This window comes from Homarus americanus, unplaced genomic scaffold (genome assembly GCF_018991925.1).
Source record: "Homarus americanus isolate GMGI-L3 unplaced genomic scaffold, GMGI_Hamer_2.0 scaffold39675, whole genome shotgun sequence".
In the NCBI taxonomy this organism is placed as follows: Eukaryota; Metazoa; Arthropoda; class Malacostraca; order Decapoda; family Nephropidae; genus Homarus; species Homarus americanus.
In genome coordinates this window covers 9,348,377-9,366,150 of record NW_024736071.1, presented here as the reverse complement: position 1 = coordinate 9,366,150, position 17,774 = coordinate 9,348,377, and the positions used below count along the sequence as shown (strand labels likewise).

General features: G+C 41.8%; 1 protein-coding gene across 1 annotated transcript in view; it reads left to right on the top strand.

Moving 5' to 3' along the window:
• LOC121871699 (tuberin-like) overlaps nt 1-17,774 on the top strand; it is a 218,355-nt gene that overhangs the window by 136,438 nt on the left and 64,143 nt on the right. Inside the window, exon 22 of the mRNA XM_042374111.1 lies at nt 17,295-17,358. Within this exon, the coding sequence (XP_042230045.1) occupies nt 17,295-17,358 (64 nt within the window). The remainder of the gene's footprint in view (nt 1-17,294; nt 17,359-17,774) is intronic.

Sequence of the window (17,774 nt, the reverse complement as noted above, 5' to 3'; positions counted from 1 at the left end):
CTTGGCCCCTTCTACAACTGTCAGAAAAAATTTTCAGTATTTGTGCAACACAAACACTTTACCTCAAAGCAACTTATATACCGGGAGTGCAAAACAATTGGGCAGATGCGCTGTCCCGTCTCCGGCCAGTATCGACAGAAACAGAATGGTCCCTAATGGTATCGGAGTTCAAGAGTCTAGTGAAGTTTTTTTTTTCTCTCGGGGATTAGCCCCTCCAAACACAGGTCACTGACCCACATCGGACGGGGATGTAATAATAATAATAATAATAATAATAAATACAAAAGTGAAAAAAGGTCAAGAGTGAGAAACAATATACAGTATGTATGTTGTGTTGTCAAAAGTAATTGTTTGTAAATGAGGCAGAAAGTCAGATCTGCAACCTGGGACTTAGTCACAATTTTTGTGATGCCTTATGACAGCAGGGTCAAACAGACAACACATTATGCTCCCAATATCTTCCCAGGTGGTAGTACCTCCCTGTTTGATAGCTGCCTACTACCTACGTAGTAGTCTCTCAATAGCCATGGCACATTAATGTAACTCAATTAGGATGAGATATACTTTGAATTATTTGGTTGGGGTGAAGATGAACATGGTATTGACAGAGGCACGTATTGATAGTGATAATGAAGGTGATGATAATGATAGTGACCCGTACTACGTGTTTAAACAAGAGGAAAGCAATGACGATGACAATGATGAATGGAAAGTGGAGGAGAGAGGGTTGCTGCCCTCCCCATCTCCAGGAATGTCCAGTACTCCCACAATTTCCCCTACCCCCACCACTCCCACAGCATGGTTACATCTGCCCACACTCCTTTCTCCCTCCTACACTAGCTCCCTCCCACACTGCTCCCTCCCTCCCTCCCACACTGCTCCCTCCCTCCCTCCCACACTGCTCCCTCCCTCCCTCCCTCCCTCCCAGACTCCTTCCTTCTTCCTACTACACTGCCTATTGCCATAGTAATCTAAGTACAATATAGCAAATAATATTAGTAAAAATGTAAGGAAAATAAGCAGAGAGGGACAGAAAATACCTCCCCCGACCTTGAGTGTGGAGCACTGCCACTTGTAATAAAAAACATCCATATGTTCATTGCATAAATCTTTTTTTAGGTCCATTTGTTACGCTGCTACATTCCAAACGGTTTACAATATAATCTGGACCTCAGTCAGCAGAGCCTTGTATGCAAAGTCACCTCCTGCTCGGGTATTCTTGCTGACGTCGCATTCAGAGGTTGAACAAAAAGCCGTTTTTTTTCTAAAATCCAGTTTTTGTGATATAGCTCGGAATGCGACGTCCATAACCCACCCATCTCCACCCCTACCCTGGTTTTTGACGAAAAACCCTGAGCTATCATGACCTTCATCCTCCTTCCACAACACTACTCTACTACTACTACTATTTTTTTTTTTTTTTTTTAACGTGGCCTCCAGCCTCCCCCAATAGCCACACCATTGCCGCCATTTTATTGCCTTTAAATTAACTATCCTTATACATAAGTAGCTACCTTAGCTGTGTTGAGTTAGTTGAGTCGCAGATCTATGTGGCATTCAGTGACTGTTGCCTCATAGTTGATATCTGTGACTGTTGTCAGCTTTAGGGCCGATGCTTTCGTTCCCCTGAGGCAGAGCAATGCAGATCTAAGCAGAGAGAAGGACAGTCGACATCTCAACCAGGCTGTAACATAACTTGTGGGCTGCTGCTTCTGTTCAGATAACAGCTCTGCGAGTCTGGCATAGAAGCATCTTGCATTTTGTCCCATCCCACCAGAGGTTGTGAACACCAGAGGAGTGAAGCTGCCTTGATCAACATTCTGAATTCTCTCCCTATATGCCCTAAACTTGTCGTTATCGTTCCTCCTGTGTGCAGCATTGAGAGCTAGGTTACGGTGACATGCGGCCATGGGATAAAAAATCCTTATGTCAAAGAAGGCTCGCTGTCCAGAATCCACGAGTATTGACATCCACACGGTCTTTGTTTGATTTGTTTGAATTCCTGTGTTGGAAATTCTCACCATCCAATGGAAGGAGGGTCGGTTTTACCCTGGCATCATGACTGATTTCCTTTTGCCCTTATCGGTAACATTGTTAACCAGTTAAAGGCGCTCACCTCCTGAGCTATAGCTACTTTTTTTTTTTTCATATTCTCTGGCAATTGCTGCAACAGTTGTTGCAGTTTATCACTTTGAGTGTGCTGCCGCTCTGTCGTAATGGACCGTCGATTCTGACTTGCTGCATTCTGATCTATTTTGTGCTCAGTGAGAGCTGCCATGAGCTTGACAGAGTTCTGATGTTCTGTATCGGCAAGCTCCACTGGATTAATCAATTCCATTCCTCCTAGTCTCGGTGGTAGTGCAATGAGTGACCTTTTTGCTGGGGTTAAGTAAGGGTTTTTCACTGGTGTTGGGATAAAAGCAACATTGATGGCTTCTTCCAGAGGGCGAAGGAGGGGTCCGATATCAGGGATAGTGTGCACCAGGGCAGCAATGCTCGACTCCATGGGTGAATGCCGCAGACGCCACATGTGGCTCTGTTTTAGCAATATCAGACACAGCTTGGATTTCCTTCACCCACTCATTAACCTTTCCCGTTACATACTCGGTCTTGAAGTCCTCCATGCCAATTACTGCACCTAGATGTCTTTCGCCGTCCTTTGTTATTTTTACCTCGCTTCCGCCGAACACCTCCATTGCCCGTTCATAGTGTTCTGGCTTCACAATGAGGAAGGACTTACTGGCATTTGGATGGTACCCTATTTGTGGACCTCGTGATGTTACCAGGTCCCACCATTTTCTTATGTCCTCCACTTTTCCTGCTCCTGTTAGGTCATCAGCGTAAGCCACTTGCTTTACCTCGGTTGTTTCGTATTGTATGTTGGAGCACGGAAAGGCCTAGTGTGTACATTGCCATGGCGACAGGGTCCCCTTGCGTTGTTCCCTCAGTTGAATGTATGGTGGTATCTCCTCTTAGGGCCTTGAAACTTGTTATATAGAGGTCTGATGGGTTCCTATAGGTGTTTTTAACATACATTGCAAAGCCTGGACACTTGATCTTGATGTTGTGCAGTGTAGCCTATCGGTTGATTATGTTGAATGCGTTGGAAGCGTCAACCAGGAGTGCTGCCTCACAATCACGCTGCTCATATATCTTTCTCGTGGTATGAATGGTAGCTTCCCCTCCAGCCTGATGGCCAACACATACTTGCAGGTTCCTGGCTGCTGCCCTGACATCATCATTTACCACCTCCATTATGCATTTTCCAATGATCCGCTTCAGCACTTCCCCCACTCCTATAGGCCTACATCCTGGATTTTTATCCAGGGGAATAAGGTGGCAGGCCATCAGAGCATGGAGGTGGTGGCAGCATGAGGTTGCTAGCTTTCTTGCAAGGGCGGCGATGGCATTGTAGAGATCACTTGCTACGGCACCAAACTTGTTAGTGCTGAGGATGACTCTCAACCGTTTGCATCCAGGCCTGAAGGGCCAGCCCTTCCCTGAGTTTTCAGTGCTTTTTTCACACCATCCCTCCCGTTATTTTCTCGAACAGGACAGCATTAGGAGGGACATCGGCTCCCTGGAACCTGATGCCTTCCTCTTCACTTGCAGGGGGTTGTTTTTCCCTCAGTTGTTGTAATGTCTCTCTGTGTATTGGCAGGACACCACCGGAAAATTCCTCTGTGAGAGATCTTACCGCCAAGGACACTTTTCCCTCATGCATCTTGTTACCAAATTTTCTGGCAACATCCTCGATGTTTTGCTTTCCGTCTCCTATGAATTTTAGACTCCTGCAGAGTTCTTGCTTTGCTTAGGAGATCATCAAGGGCCCCTTTCTGCCACATTGTCAATCTCCTTTTCATTGCTCCCACATTTTCTTTGCACTTAGACCTTGCATGTGTCCTCTGACAGAATAGATGGGGTATTATGGCCAGTATTTGAAGAGCTAATGGGGCCAGGGGGCTGTCGTGAGTGTAATTGTTAGAGGCAAATCATCTCCCGAATCATTTCTTTGGTGGCCGCACACTTGGGTAGTTCAAAGAGGTTAGCTGGCGACCACCTGACCACTTCTGAGTAGACTTCTATGACCCACTTTTCAGCATCGTCCCCCGACATGCCTTTCCAATTTGTTGACTGAATGTCATTCACCTCATGAACAGTATTTTCCGACTGAGGGGGTTCACTACTATCGTCTGCCATGTCGTCATCAGGTGATGGATCTCTGCCGTAGGGATTTTGACAGTTGGTCTCCTTTCTACAACCCACATATCGTGTGTTATTTCTCGCACAAATCCAGGTTGTGCATTTCTGATTCCATCCTGAGCACTGACAAGCACTACTGCTAATACTAATACTACCTTGCTGTCACTTGGAATCGAGTATGACGATCATCCAGCTATGATATAATGATATGAGTTATTAAGGGTGTCACCTAGGTTGGCGATTTCTGAGGTGACTAAAGAAGTCGATACGGGACCCGCAGGGTTGATCAAAGAAGTTGCATATGTGGGGGGCTACATCCAGTGGGGGAGGGGCGGCGACAGCGGTCTTTATGGTGTTGGTGCTTGTCTGCCTCGTTATGCAGTCGAGCTAACTTGAAAGTATTGACACCTTCTCGTACTGTGTTCCTCCAAGCGTTACAGTGTGGAGTAATCGTCTCTCATGTGAAGGGGTCGATTTGGCACTTTTCAGGTTTGTCTTAAGACTATCCTTTTACCTCTTCAGTTGCCCGCCAGCATTGCGTTTATTATTCGTTAGGTGACTGTAAAGTACAGCAAGTCCTCGCTTAACGTCGGCCCACTTAACTTTGTTTCGGTACTACGCCGCTAAACTTTAGAAACTAAAAATTCATTTAACGTCCCGGTGACTCGGTACAAAGTCGTTTGCGTTGTCACTGACTACTTTTTTTTACAGCGCATCTACTGAAAAATAAGTTGAAAAACATGTACAGTACTTAAATGTACTTGAGGGACTAAAATTTTTCTCTTGTGCAAAATATATGATGTCTATATTTATATTATTTGCTGTCTTGCAAGGATTCCAGCAATGCAATTTATATTCTGCTAACTTTAGTCTGTCATTTTATAAGATAAAAACTATAAGCCTAAACAACCTTCAATCTTGCTGGAATTTCGGATGGGGAGTTGATGTATTATGACAGCTGGCGCCAGCTTGCCAGCCAACCAAGGTTACCAAATAGAATTTATTTATCTGTCATGTAGAGGAGTTTTAAGTTTTTCTATTATGAAATCTCAATGAATGTGACATTATAGTAATGCATACAAGCACAAGGAGCTTTGAATTAATGTATATCTAATGTATTTCATGGAGCAAAGGGAGGCTGAGGAACGTAACTCCTCTATTTTATCTATTTCTTATGGGGAAAATTGATCCGTTAAACGTTGTTTCGTATAATGTCGTGTTTTCAGGAACGTAACCCCGACGTTAAGTGAGAACTTACTGTAGCTGCTTTGGCAGTCAACTGTCGTCCATGCGGGTACCATGGCTTGTTCAGCATAATTGTTCGTGGTTAATGGTAGCCTTGATGCTTCTACAGTTGGTGTCAGCAAGACTACTGGCATTTGTTCTCTTGTCTACCCAGCGAACACAGAGGATGGAACGTTGGTGAAAGTTTTCAAGTGTCTTCATGTGCCTCCTGTATGTGACCCATGTCTCGCTGCCATATAGCAGGGTGGGGAGGACCACTGCTTGATAAACGTGTAACTTTATAGATAATTTCAGCTCCTTACAGCTGAAGACACGATTTTGGAGTCTGCCAAAAGCTTGAGATGCACATCTGATCTGATGCTGAATCTCTTCATCGACGATGTCTGCGGTGGAGTGGTGGGAGCTGAGATACCAAAAGTGGGTAACATTAGTGAGGGTTGTACTGCTAAGCTGAATGGACGGTGGAAGTGTGGCTGAACCAGGGGCAGGCTGAAAAAGAATCCGAGTCTTACGTACATTCACCTCGAGGCCGAAGTGTGCATACGCATCTGCATATGTGTTCAGGATATCCTGTAGGTCGCGTTTAGTATAAGCGACAAGGGTGAGGTTGTCTGCATACTGGAGTTCAGTAATGGAAGCTGCCGACACCTTTATTCTTGACTGGAGTCATCTTATGTTGAAAAGACCCTTCATCTGGTATCGGATGTCCACCCCTCTGGCTAAATTTGCGCTGGCACGAGTAAGGAAGGCAGCCAAGAAAATGGAAAAGAGAGTTGGTGCTAGTACGCACCCTTGTTTAACCCCCGTTTGGATGGGGAAGAACTCAGACTGGGTGCCGTTGTGCAGGACTGCTGTTCATGCCATTGTGGAGTTGCCACACAATGGCGATGAATTTTGGTGAGCAGTCAAAATGGCTGAGGGTCCACCAGAGGACTTCCCTGTTGACCGAGTCGAAGGCCTTGGTTAGGTCAATGAAAGCCATGTACAGGTCACAATGCTGTTTTCTGCACTTTTCCTGTATCTGATGGGCAGCAAAAGACACACACACACAAAAAACAAAAAAACAAAAAAACAAGGGAATTAAGACAGCAAACATGAGAAGTGAGGGTCTTATTGTATGTGCGTGTGTGTGACTGCATCGTAGAGAGTTAAATATCAGCTGTTGAAGAGCGTTTGGCAACACTCATTTCCACTTCGTCTCTAATTACCCAATTACCCACTTCTTTCTGCTTTCTCACTTCATGTTTTAAAATGTTATGTAACATAAGGTTGAAGGGATACAACTTTGCTCATTTATACTTATACTTCTTGCAATCTCCCTAAAAATACTTTAAGTTTCGTGTTTATTCAAGACATCTTCAGGTCATGAGACCCATTAATCCCCCACCCAAGAAAGGGTGACCTGACATTCCATCGGGTCAGTAATATGAGACCACTAATTCCCCACCCCTCCTCGACCTGACATTGCATCAGGTTAGGTCAGTTACAGGAGACCCACTAATCCACCACAGCTCAAGGAGTGGAAAATAAGTCTTTGCTGTAGTATACAGCTTCAATCATGCCCATATCCTATAAATTTCTAATATTTAAATATATTTATTTAACCAAACTTTTAGGTAAAGTGTTCTGGATTATTATGCTGTAGTAAAGAAATGAAGTTTCTAACTTAATTAGAACTGTATTTATGGATTCCAGTTTAAGACTTAAGGAAAACCTCTCCAGCACCCAGAAACATTCTGGGGAAGTGGGCTAGTGCAAGATATCTAGTTAGACACTCTTAAACTTTACCCAGTAACCGGAAAATGTTCCGGTGATAAGGAATTTTTCCGGATTTTAGAATGTCGTCTGGTCAGCTGAAAATCTCTCATCCCCGGAAGTGGTCTGCACCACTTGTTCCGGCTAATGGGGATATCATAAGCACAGATTATTACAGTAATGTATATTTACTAATTAATGAAAAACAAATAAACAATCTTGTATCATGAATGAGGCAGTACAGTGTACTGTAGTTTGCGATTAACAGTCAGTGAGGCAACCCTTTGGGAGGGGGGTTATGGTCACATTCCAAATGACCTTTCCCCTCTCCCTCTTTACCTCACAGCATTCATTATAAACTTTTATTTGTGTTCGAGAGATGAATTTGATACCATAAGGATCTTGAATAATTTTTTTGAGACTGCCAATATGATAATCTTAAACAAAATATTTGAATATCATATACAGTCGGCCCTTAACATACGCGGGGGTTAAGTAACAGAGATACCCGCGAATGTTAGGAGTCTGCGTATTTTTGCTGCCCCCCAAAAAAAAACCCTGGCCCCCCCATGTCCTTATTTAAGTAAAGAAAAACACTATGTACATGTTTACAAACACTTTTTTAATATTAAAATGCAAAAAGAGCTATAAAAACAATTAATAATGTACTGGCTGGCATCTCCACTCGTCCCTGCTTCTGCCTCCAGAGCGTAGCAACTACAATGCTGATGTCAACACAAGCGTGGTTACAGCGAGACTGGCTGACTGAGGGAATGCAGGGTGGCGTGGCGGGCGATATGTGTGTGTGGTGTGGAAGGCGGTGTGCAGTGTCGCATGCGATTTGAATGTATATTCCTCCGGCAGCAATCCGCGGATTTGCAAATCCGTGTATGTTAAACCCACGTATGTTAAGGGCCGACTGCACATGTAATGGGGAAACCATTCATTTATGCAAAAAAAGTTAGACACCATTTTTTACCCAAATAATCCTGAATACTGTGCTTTATCTAAAAGTTTGGTTAAATAAATACTGTATTTTATGGCATATAAGACCCACCCCGTATTTTAGCAGGGAGTATTTAAGAAACTTTTTTCTGGATTTTCCTTCTGAAGCCATACTTTTCTAAAATAATATACAGTGGTCCCTCGAATAACGAACGGTTCAATTAACAAAATTTTGGTTAACGAATAAGCTCCGATAAGAATTTTCAGTTTCATTAATGAACAAAACTTTGATTAATGACAGCCTTACTAGAAACACGCTTTGTTGTGTGCATCAGCTGATCGGCTAGTCTGTCAATACAGTACAGTAATCAGTTCTATGTTTACATTCGTTTCCAGTGGAGTAAATATCAAGAAAGTTGTGCTCATGAATATTTTTTTATTTTTTATATTGAAATTATTGGTAGTTCTGAAATTTAGTTAACATATTGATAATATACAGTGCAGAAATTATCCTGAAACATGAAGAAGGCATTAGAACCAATGCACTCTGTAAAGAATATGGCATGTCATCATCGACTGCCTCTACAATCAGCTGTTTGATATGTAAACAAAGCTGCCGGGAATACGACATACTGTACACACCCCAAAGTAAGTTAAAATACAATATTTTATTGTTTTTTCTTTATTATTGTACAGTATACTGTACAGTACAGTACTTTATTTCGTTTATATTTAATGTTTTGCTAATTCTATTACTGGTACAGTGAGTTCTGCTATAACGCGTGTTTTGATAACGCGAATTTGCTCTAACGCGTTTTATGAATTAGGAACGATATTTGTATAACGCGAACGCTTGCTTGCTTGCTATAACGCGATTTTTGCTTACTATTTCTCCAATTTTGTGGTATTAATTGTGAATATGGTAAAGAAGAATATCTCCAAGAAGTGTTCTGGTGATAGAATTCCCGGTGATGATCGTAAAAGAAAGGATATAACACTTGAAAAGAAGCTCGATGTTATCGCCCTTCTCCCCCATCAAGTTACATTCATATTTTCTCAAGGTAAAGTGTTACATTTACTGTATGACTTCATTATTAGATATGAATGTAACATTTATTTAGACTGTGCTATCCTTTGTGTTAGGCTAACTACTAAATTTTTTCGATTTCGAGTAATCTGCACCTAACCCTATTTTCTCCATAAGCCCTGTTATTTCTATTACGCGATTTTCTATAACACGATATTTTACAAGAACACAATTATCGCGTTATAGCAGAACTACCTGTATACAGTACTTTGTATGTACAGTCAACCCTCGCTTTACGCGGTCCCACATTCCGCGTTTCCACGTTTACGCGGTACCCTGCCGAAACAGGAATGCTCACATTCCGCGGTGCGTGTACCCCTTTACGTGGAGAGCGGCTGGCGAGCCGCGCCATTTTTGGATTCAAACCTCCCGCCATCTCTCCCGCCATCCGCCATGTTGTGTAAGCTGCGCGAGCATGGTGCACACAAGTCATCAAAACATTACCGAGTTCTTCACCCGCCACCCACCACAGCCAGCCCAAGTCAGTAAAAAAAAAAAATGTGACTACCCTCCCAGCTACACAAGGACCTGGGCGGGCTCACTAACTCAAAAAAAAAATATAATAATAATGTGATTACCCTCCCAGCTATATCAGCCAGGAAGAAGTAATTGAACCACCTCCTGCCTCAATATACACATTTCTACATAAAACATTACTAGAGGAATAAAGATGAGAGTGACCAACCAGCTCCACTAAGAACCTGGCAGGCCTCTCCATACAGTGTACCTTTAGACTAACACAACTAACACTTAACTAACACCTCAAAAAAAAAAATGTGACTACCCTCCCAGTTACACAAGGACCTGGGCGGGCTCACTAACTCCAACAATAACAAAATAATAATAATAAGCAGCATTATATAAATAAACCAATATTAATACAAAGGTCTGACGACCCAAGGGAGCAGAACAAAGACAAAACACCAATAAGAAAGATGAAGCGATCTGGTTGAGCCCAGATTCTTTCTACTCCTACTGTATTTCAGTTTCACCACTTTTCCTTCAACTCCTAATAATCTTCTTTCACCTCTTAACTAAAGACTTCGTATCGTATCGTAGGGGTTTGACAAAGAGGCCCTGCAAGCCTCTATGGTGGATAGTGATACAATTGATACAAGTGATACAGGTGAGGGCCAATAATCTGCCCTCTGCCTCGGAACCAACCGCCCATCCCCGTGTGCCCAGCCATCTTTTCTACTAATGTAAGTGTTAGAAAACCTAATATTATTTATATTTCTCTTAATTATTAATTGTTTGTGCATACCATCATCAAGTTAAGATAATATTTTTACTACAACATAGTTGTGTGTCGTCAAAAAGTGGAGTTTGGGGGTCGGCCCGGACTCTATTTCAATTAATCCCATATGTTATGTTATTCACTTTACGCGTTCCTCACTTTCCGCGGCACCCTGTGGGTTACATTAACCGCGTAAAGTGAGGGTTGACTGTATACTTTTTCTGTGAGTTGGAACCATTTACCCAATATCCCATTAAAATAATAGATTCAGTTAGCGAAATTTTTGGTTAACAATCGACTCTGTGGAACCAATTGTGCTCATTAATCGAGGGACCACTGCATACAGTACCAGTAAATGTACGAAATAAATAAAAATAATACCAATAAATAAGTTAAAAAAAAAAACACTACGTATTGCCAAACCTGTAAATAAAAGCCAAGTAAAAGTTTATCACAGTTGCCATTTGCATAATACTCCCTGGTTCAGCAAAGCAATGCAGATGCCACCTCTGCTGATTCCCTAGCAACACCCCTATACGTCCTCCCGCAAGCCAGTTAACTTGTGTGCAAAGAATTGAATTTTCCATTTGTGTTTGCCTTTAGGACAATTATTTCTTTTTCTTTTTCACAATATGATTGTAGGATGGTGTGTGCATGTAACTGAGAAAAAATAAATGAAAAAAGTTACATTCTGTATATCTACCCGAAAGTACGTGATGAAAAAGCCGTTTTTTTCTAAAAAACAGTTTGTGATATAGTTCAGAATGTGACACCTAGCTTATACCTTCAATGTTGAGATGAAATACTATTGTTTTGTCACATCCCACAGAGACTAACTAAAAATGAAAATGTTTCTGATTAACTTCGAAATCAGAGTTGGGTAATCTCATCAAATGGGAGCCTTGAGCCTGGATCTGGCTGGTAAGTTTCTCCAGTCGTGGCTCAGTCATGGAAAGTGCTACTCTCAAATCGTGTTCAGGTTGCAACCGATTCTTGCTTTTTGTTTTGATGAGAGCCAGAGCTGAAAACCCGGTTTCGCACAAATAAGTAGTAGCGAATGGAAAAAGCACTTAGACGGCTTCGCTTCATAGGACTGGTTTCTCCTTCTTAACAGCAGTCCAGAACACTCCGAGTGACTGTCACTGAAAGTTGAAGCGGAGAGTTTCATTATGTTGTACTTCGATGAGCTCCTCTTGGAGACTTCGAATGGAAGACTCTTCTTCTGAGAGGTCTTTGACTTGGACATCAAAGGGTCTGCGCACCCATTTGTATTTCTCATGCAATTCTTCATTCGGAATATACCTGTCGAACTCATCATTCAACTTCTCAAGATGCTCAACAATGATATTTTGTACGTCCAGAAGTGAGGCGTCTTCTTCATCATCGAGAAAAAGGTTCAAGAGTGGAAAGGACGCAGCTTTCCCCCGTTCAGTCTTTCTCTTCCACAATCTCAGCTTCGCCTCGAGTTTTTCTGACAAAGTGAGATAAGTTTCATCCCTTCCTTGCATGGACATGTTCAGCAAATTCAACTCAGAGAATATATCTGCCAGATATGCCAGCTGAAGCAACCACCTTGGTTCCGAAAGCCTTGATGTCAGTGCGTGTTTCTTCTCGTTCAAGAAGATTTCAACCTGTGTATGTATTTCAAACACACTCTGGAGCACTTTCCCTCGACACAGCCACCTGACGGCAGAGTAATAAAACAGGTGTTCATACTCTGACCCCATATTAGAGCACATCTGGTTGAACAGCTTTGAATTCAGAGCTGATGATTTAATAAAGTTTACTATTTGAATCACATCTTCCATCACAGAGTTAAGCTCATGTGACAGTTTCCGGGAGGCAAGGTTTTCCCGGTGGAGCAGACAATGAACCACTATCACAGCGGGGTTGACTTGTTTTATTTACCCTAGCATTGCCGGTGCTCCGTCTGAGCACTCACTGAAACACTGATCCCAGCTTAGGTTTTCTTCCTTGATGAAGCTGTCAACCAACTTGAACAGATCTTCACTTGTTGTTGTCGTCTCCAGTCGTTTACAGAACAGGAAGTTCTCTTCCATGTCGCTCTTCCCTTGGTACCTCGCATATACCAAGAGCTGTGCATCGTCACTGACGTCAGTTGACTCTTCCAACTACAAGCTGAATTTTCCGCTCTCCTTGATGGCAGCCACAACTTGTTCTTTGATGTCTGCCGACATTTCTTGAATCTGTCGGCTAACTCTGTTGTTTGACAGTGGAATAGTTTCAATGTTTTTCACTGCATCATCTCCAATAACAGTGCGAAACATATCAAGGAATGCTGGTTTCACCAAATTTTCCCCAATTGTGTGTGGCTGTTTACACTTGGCAATTGTTTTTGCAACCAGATAGGATGCAATAGTTGCTTGTTGAACAGAAAACACTGCTGTGTTCATAGGGGTGTCTAACCGCTGACGCTTCAGTTGTTCTTCTTTCCTCTTAAAATACTGGCGGCCTTTCTCTGCCAGCGTCGGATGTTTTCTCTGGAGATGGCGCCTAAGCTTGTTTTCTTTGAGCGACTCGTGGCTGAGTACTTCGCCACATATAACGCATTGAGGTTTTTCGACCCCATTATCGATGAGAAGCGTAAACCCATTGTCAAAGAATTCTTCTTTGTACACCCGCTTTCTGGACATCACTGAAGAATCTGAAATTAAATATATGCTGTACTTGCTTACTGATGCATCAGGCAAGAGATGCTCTTTGGTACAAATTTAAAAAAAATGCAATGCACATGTATGGAAGGTAAAATTAGCACTAATTTGTGCAACAACCAACAAGTATCACTGACATACTGTGGTACAATACTTTGTCGTCTACCCCTTTCCCTTCACCCCACCCCTTTCCATTCACCCTCCACCCCTTTCCATTCACCCTCCACCCACTTCCATTCACCTCCCATTCCCTTCACCCTCCACCCCTTTCCCTTCACCGCCACCTCCTTCCTACCACCTCCACTGCCTTCCTACCACCCCACCCCTTCCCTTCTCTTACCCCCCACCCCAATCCCAGCTCCCATCCCCACCCATTCCCTTCATTCCCCACCCCTCCCTTCCCCATCCCCCCTCCTTCCCCATCCCCCTCCCTTCCCCCATCCCCCAATCCTCATCCCTTCACACCCCACCACCTTCCATTCACCCCCAGATCCCTTCCTTTAACCCCACCCCTTCCATTCACCCTCAATCCCTTCCCTTCACCCCACCCACCCCCACCACCTTCCATTCACCCCAATCCCTTCCTTCAGACCCCCACCTTCCCTTCACCCCACCCCTTCCCTTCACCTCACCCCCTTCCCTTCACCTCACCCCCTTCCCTTCACCCCACCCCCTTCCTATCACCTCCCTCACTGTTTCTGGTGACACTGCACTTCTTTTTCATATTCATTTAAAGAAGGAAACACTGAGTGTACCTATACTGCTCATTCCCAATTCAATATACTGGTAAAAATACATTAACTTACCATCAAAAGATGAACAAGTTACTTTCCAATTCGACCACAGCTTGAGTGGTTGACTGGCTGAGGGGAAACATGTGTGATTCAGGGTTGGCGGATGTTGGCGGTTACTGCATTATACAGTACAGTGATCCCTCAGTTAACGAACGTATTTGTCCACTTCTGAATTTTCCTCATAGTCCAGCACAAACTTAGTCAATAACTGACACATCATGATTGCAGACCAAATATCTGCTGCCAATTTCCTAATTTTAAATTCTTCAAGCAACAGTGCAGAAGCAACTGGTTTCAAATTTCTTTCATAACTTATATCAGCATATTTTGGAGCCGACAAATACTAGGAAAGTTCATATAAGGAACTGTTTTTGTCATTAAATTGGAACTTCAAAAACTAAACTTGTGAGCATTCCTATCTGCGGGAATGAATGTTAAGTCTTTCAATACAATAGCCCAGACTTCGTCTATTTCAGAGATCATTTTTGGGCAAATATCAGGCCAAGAAATTGTAGTATCACCTTCTAAGAACAATGAATGATGACCCACAGATGCTTGGCCTTCCTGTCTCTTTGTAAGTGCTGAGAGATCAGGAAGTTTAGAAACATTTTCATAAATATCTTGAATAAGGAATACACAGATTCAGATGTGGTAGAAAACAAAGAAGACTTAGATCTTACCAAGGTTACCCTAGGCCTGTTGGGATCATCTTTACACTCAATGTTATCCATCAGCTGATTGGCAGTCGACAGCAGCCTGTCTCCACTCAGTAACCAACACTTTTGCCCCAGGTGGAAGAGATTGCCAAAATGGGGACAGGATGAAGTTAGTCTCAACAGGTTCTCCCTGCTCAAGAGACTGAACACTATGATTAGAGCCAGCCTCCTCATCCTGATCCTGGAATCCACTGAAATCAGACTGACTAGGTAGAGGTTTTTGTAATCTTCCTACTGCCTCATTATCTGGAAATTCCAATAACCTTCTTTTCTTAGCAGAAGCCTGCTTGTCTAATTGGGTATTAAGTCTCTTACCTAACACCAATACATCTAAACTTTCTGCCAACTTGGGATCTGTCCATTGTTTTACATTTAGAAATTTACTCTTCAAGGCCTTATTCCACCTATTTTTAATTTGGATCTGCAATCATTCTTTCTTATCTCCTGCTGCTTGATTAAATTGAAAAATTTGATCATAACAAACTGCACAATCCATTGGTGAAAACAGGTTGTCTGAGACACAGCTGCCATGAATTATGCAAGCCAAATGAGGATCTCTCTTGGTAATCCAAGTGGCTCTACATCCTTGATAATGACATGTAGTATGGTCCCCTTGGGTCCTGGGTGAAACTACAACTACAGTACTGAATTCACATTCTCTACTGATGGACAATTTCTTGTATGTAGTGTATGAGCTGAACTTTCTAGTCCTTGTAGCTCATCACTCAACACTAGTTCCTCAGGGACAGTTCCATAGTCTCCTTCATCTTCCATCAGTCCAGACAACTGTCCTTCATCCTCCAGTTGCACATCACTCGTCTAAACTAGGAGGAACACTACGAGTCACATTGTATCATTATAGTAATATGAGGGAGATAACATTTTCTCCCAAACCTTAATCAATATGTCTCGTAACTGTTATATTTTAGTAAGTTAATTAATTAAGATCCCTTATTGCTATATAAGTCACCAGTTTGACAATCATAAACAATTAACTCACTATGTCGTACCCCTCTCCCCTCTCTTATCTCAAGTATCCCTCTGCTCAATGAACTTTATTTTTAAATCAAACTAACTTCATTTAGAGTATTTTTATTTTGAGGGATCATCAAGTTCTCTATTTGTTGCCAATCAGGGTGCACAGACATCATCGCTTCAATTAATTAGCTTGAGCGGTAATGCCCAAGTGAGCATCATCACCCGGCAGGGTTGACAGTGCTGAGCTGCTACCATAGCATTCCATTGACAACATCGTTCACTATTACTCTAGCAATATGTATTGGGTTGTTGAGAATTCCACCCTGAATGGTTCTCATATAACCCATATTAAGGATGCAAGATCCATCCCAACATAACTCTAGATTGCTAGTAAGACCAGGAGGTCAGCATTCTGGAAGGAACACTAAGGCTAGCAGCCTCGCTAAAGTTCGCCTTGAAAGGCTGAACCCGCTACTGAGGACATCAGTAAAATAGAATTATGAAGAGAAAATCTCAAGTCTGGCCTTCATGCTGAGAGTAATTAGAAAACCCAGGGCGGAAGCCCGAAAAGTTTTGTGAACGAACATAAGAGGAGGGAGAGAGACTGTTATTGGGTGCTAGGTGGGATTAGGGTCTCAAAATGGCCCCGAATCGCCAAATACGCAAATAACATTTGCTGACCGGTATACGTACAAAGAAATGTATATTCCCTTTGTGTTTGCCCTTAGGACAATTATTTCCTTTACCTTTAACAAATGGAGGTGTATAAGCATCTCAAGGGCACTACTCAGTCGAGTGTCATTAACTGGAGCTGGCGGACTCTCACCCCACAAGGGGTCACAGCTCAAGATTGAAGAAGCCGCAGGTCCAGAAAACTGCGAGGGCAAACTTTTTCAGAGTGAGAGTTGTGAACTCTTGGAACAATCTACCAGAAAGTATTGTGACGGCACCGAGTGTGAGCTCTTTCAAGACCAGACTTGACCGACACTGGAGCAGGTTCAGGTATATTCAGGAGCCGATGCATGCCCAGTTCTTACCAACAGTGCGTAACAGAGACGTGACCGATCGCCCAAGCAGCTAACGAGACGATCAGTGGTGAAGAGGATAAAGGTAAAAAAAAAAAAAAATGTACAAATAAATAATAATGGAAAAATACTATCTCAAATAATTGGAAACAAATTTATTAAAAATGTGACAGTCTACCCTCAGGTACGTGACTTATTAATATAGTAATAAAGCACAGACTTGAGGGTAGACTGTCACGTTATAATAAATTTGTTTCTCATTATTTGTGAGAGGATTTTCCAATTACTACTTATTTGTATTTTTTGTGTGTGTGTGTGTGTCTACACACACACACATACTTGCAATACAGGTAAAGGAAATTACTGTCTCTAGAACGAATGGCTCCCTGTCCCAGCTGCGAATATGACGCAACTTTAAAATTACCCACAGATATCCAGGGTGTCATCCGTGAATAATAGAAGACCGCAAAATAAAAATCTGAACTTGTGGGTCCCCTGTACTTAATAGGAATATTATTTAGTCTTCATATGGGAATAAACTTTTAATCATACACTAATTTGGAATTTTACCAACCTAGAGAATACTTCAAAATATGGATATTCAGTGACTAAAAACTCCTTGTCATTTTATTTACAGGCGAAGATTAAACTTGTTGGTAAAGATGATCTGGGGTGTCCTGTTTCGCCAAGTGAGAGTAAAGGTAAACCAGCCACAAATATGAACCAAGATGAGAGAACTACATATTGTATATACTAATAGGAAGATTAAACAATGTAATATTAGGTTAAAAATGCTTAGGTCATGTACCTTTATTAAAATCTGCCACCAGTACTGTATCTGCACATTAATATTTAAATCCAAAATCTGTCCCAAGTAAGATTTATGCATTTTAGGTTTAAATTTATAAGTTTCTCATTCTTTAACTCACCCTATATATATATATATATATATATATATATATATATATATATATATATATATATATATATATATATATATATATATATATATATATATATATATATATATATATATATATATATATATATATATATACGTATATATATATATATATATATATATATATATATATATATATATATATATATATATATA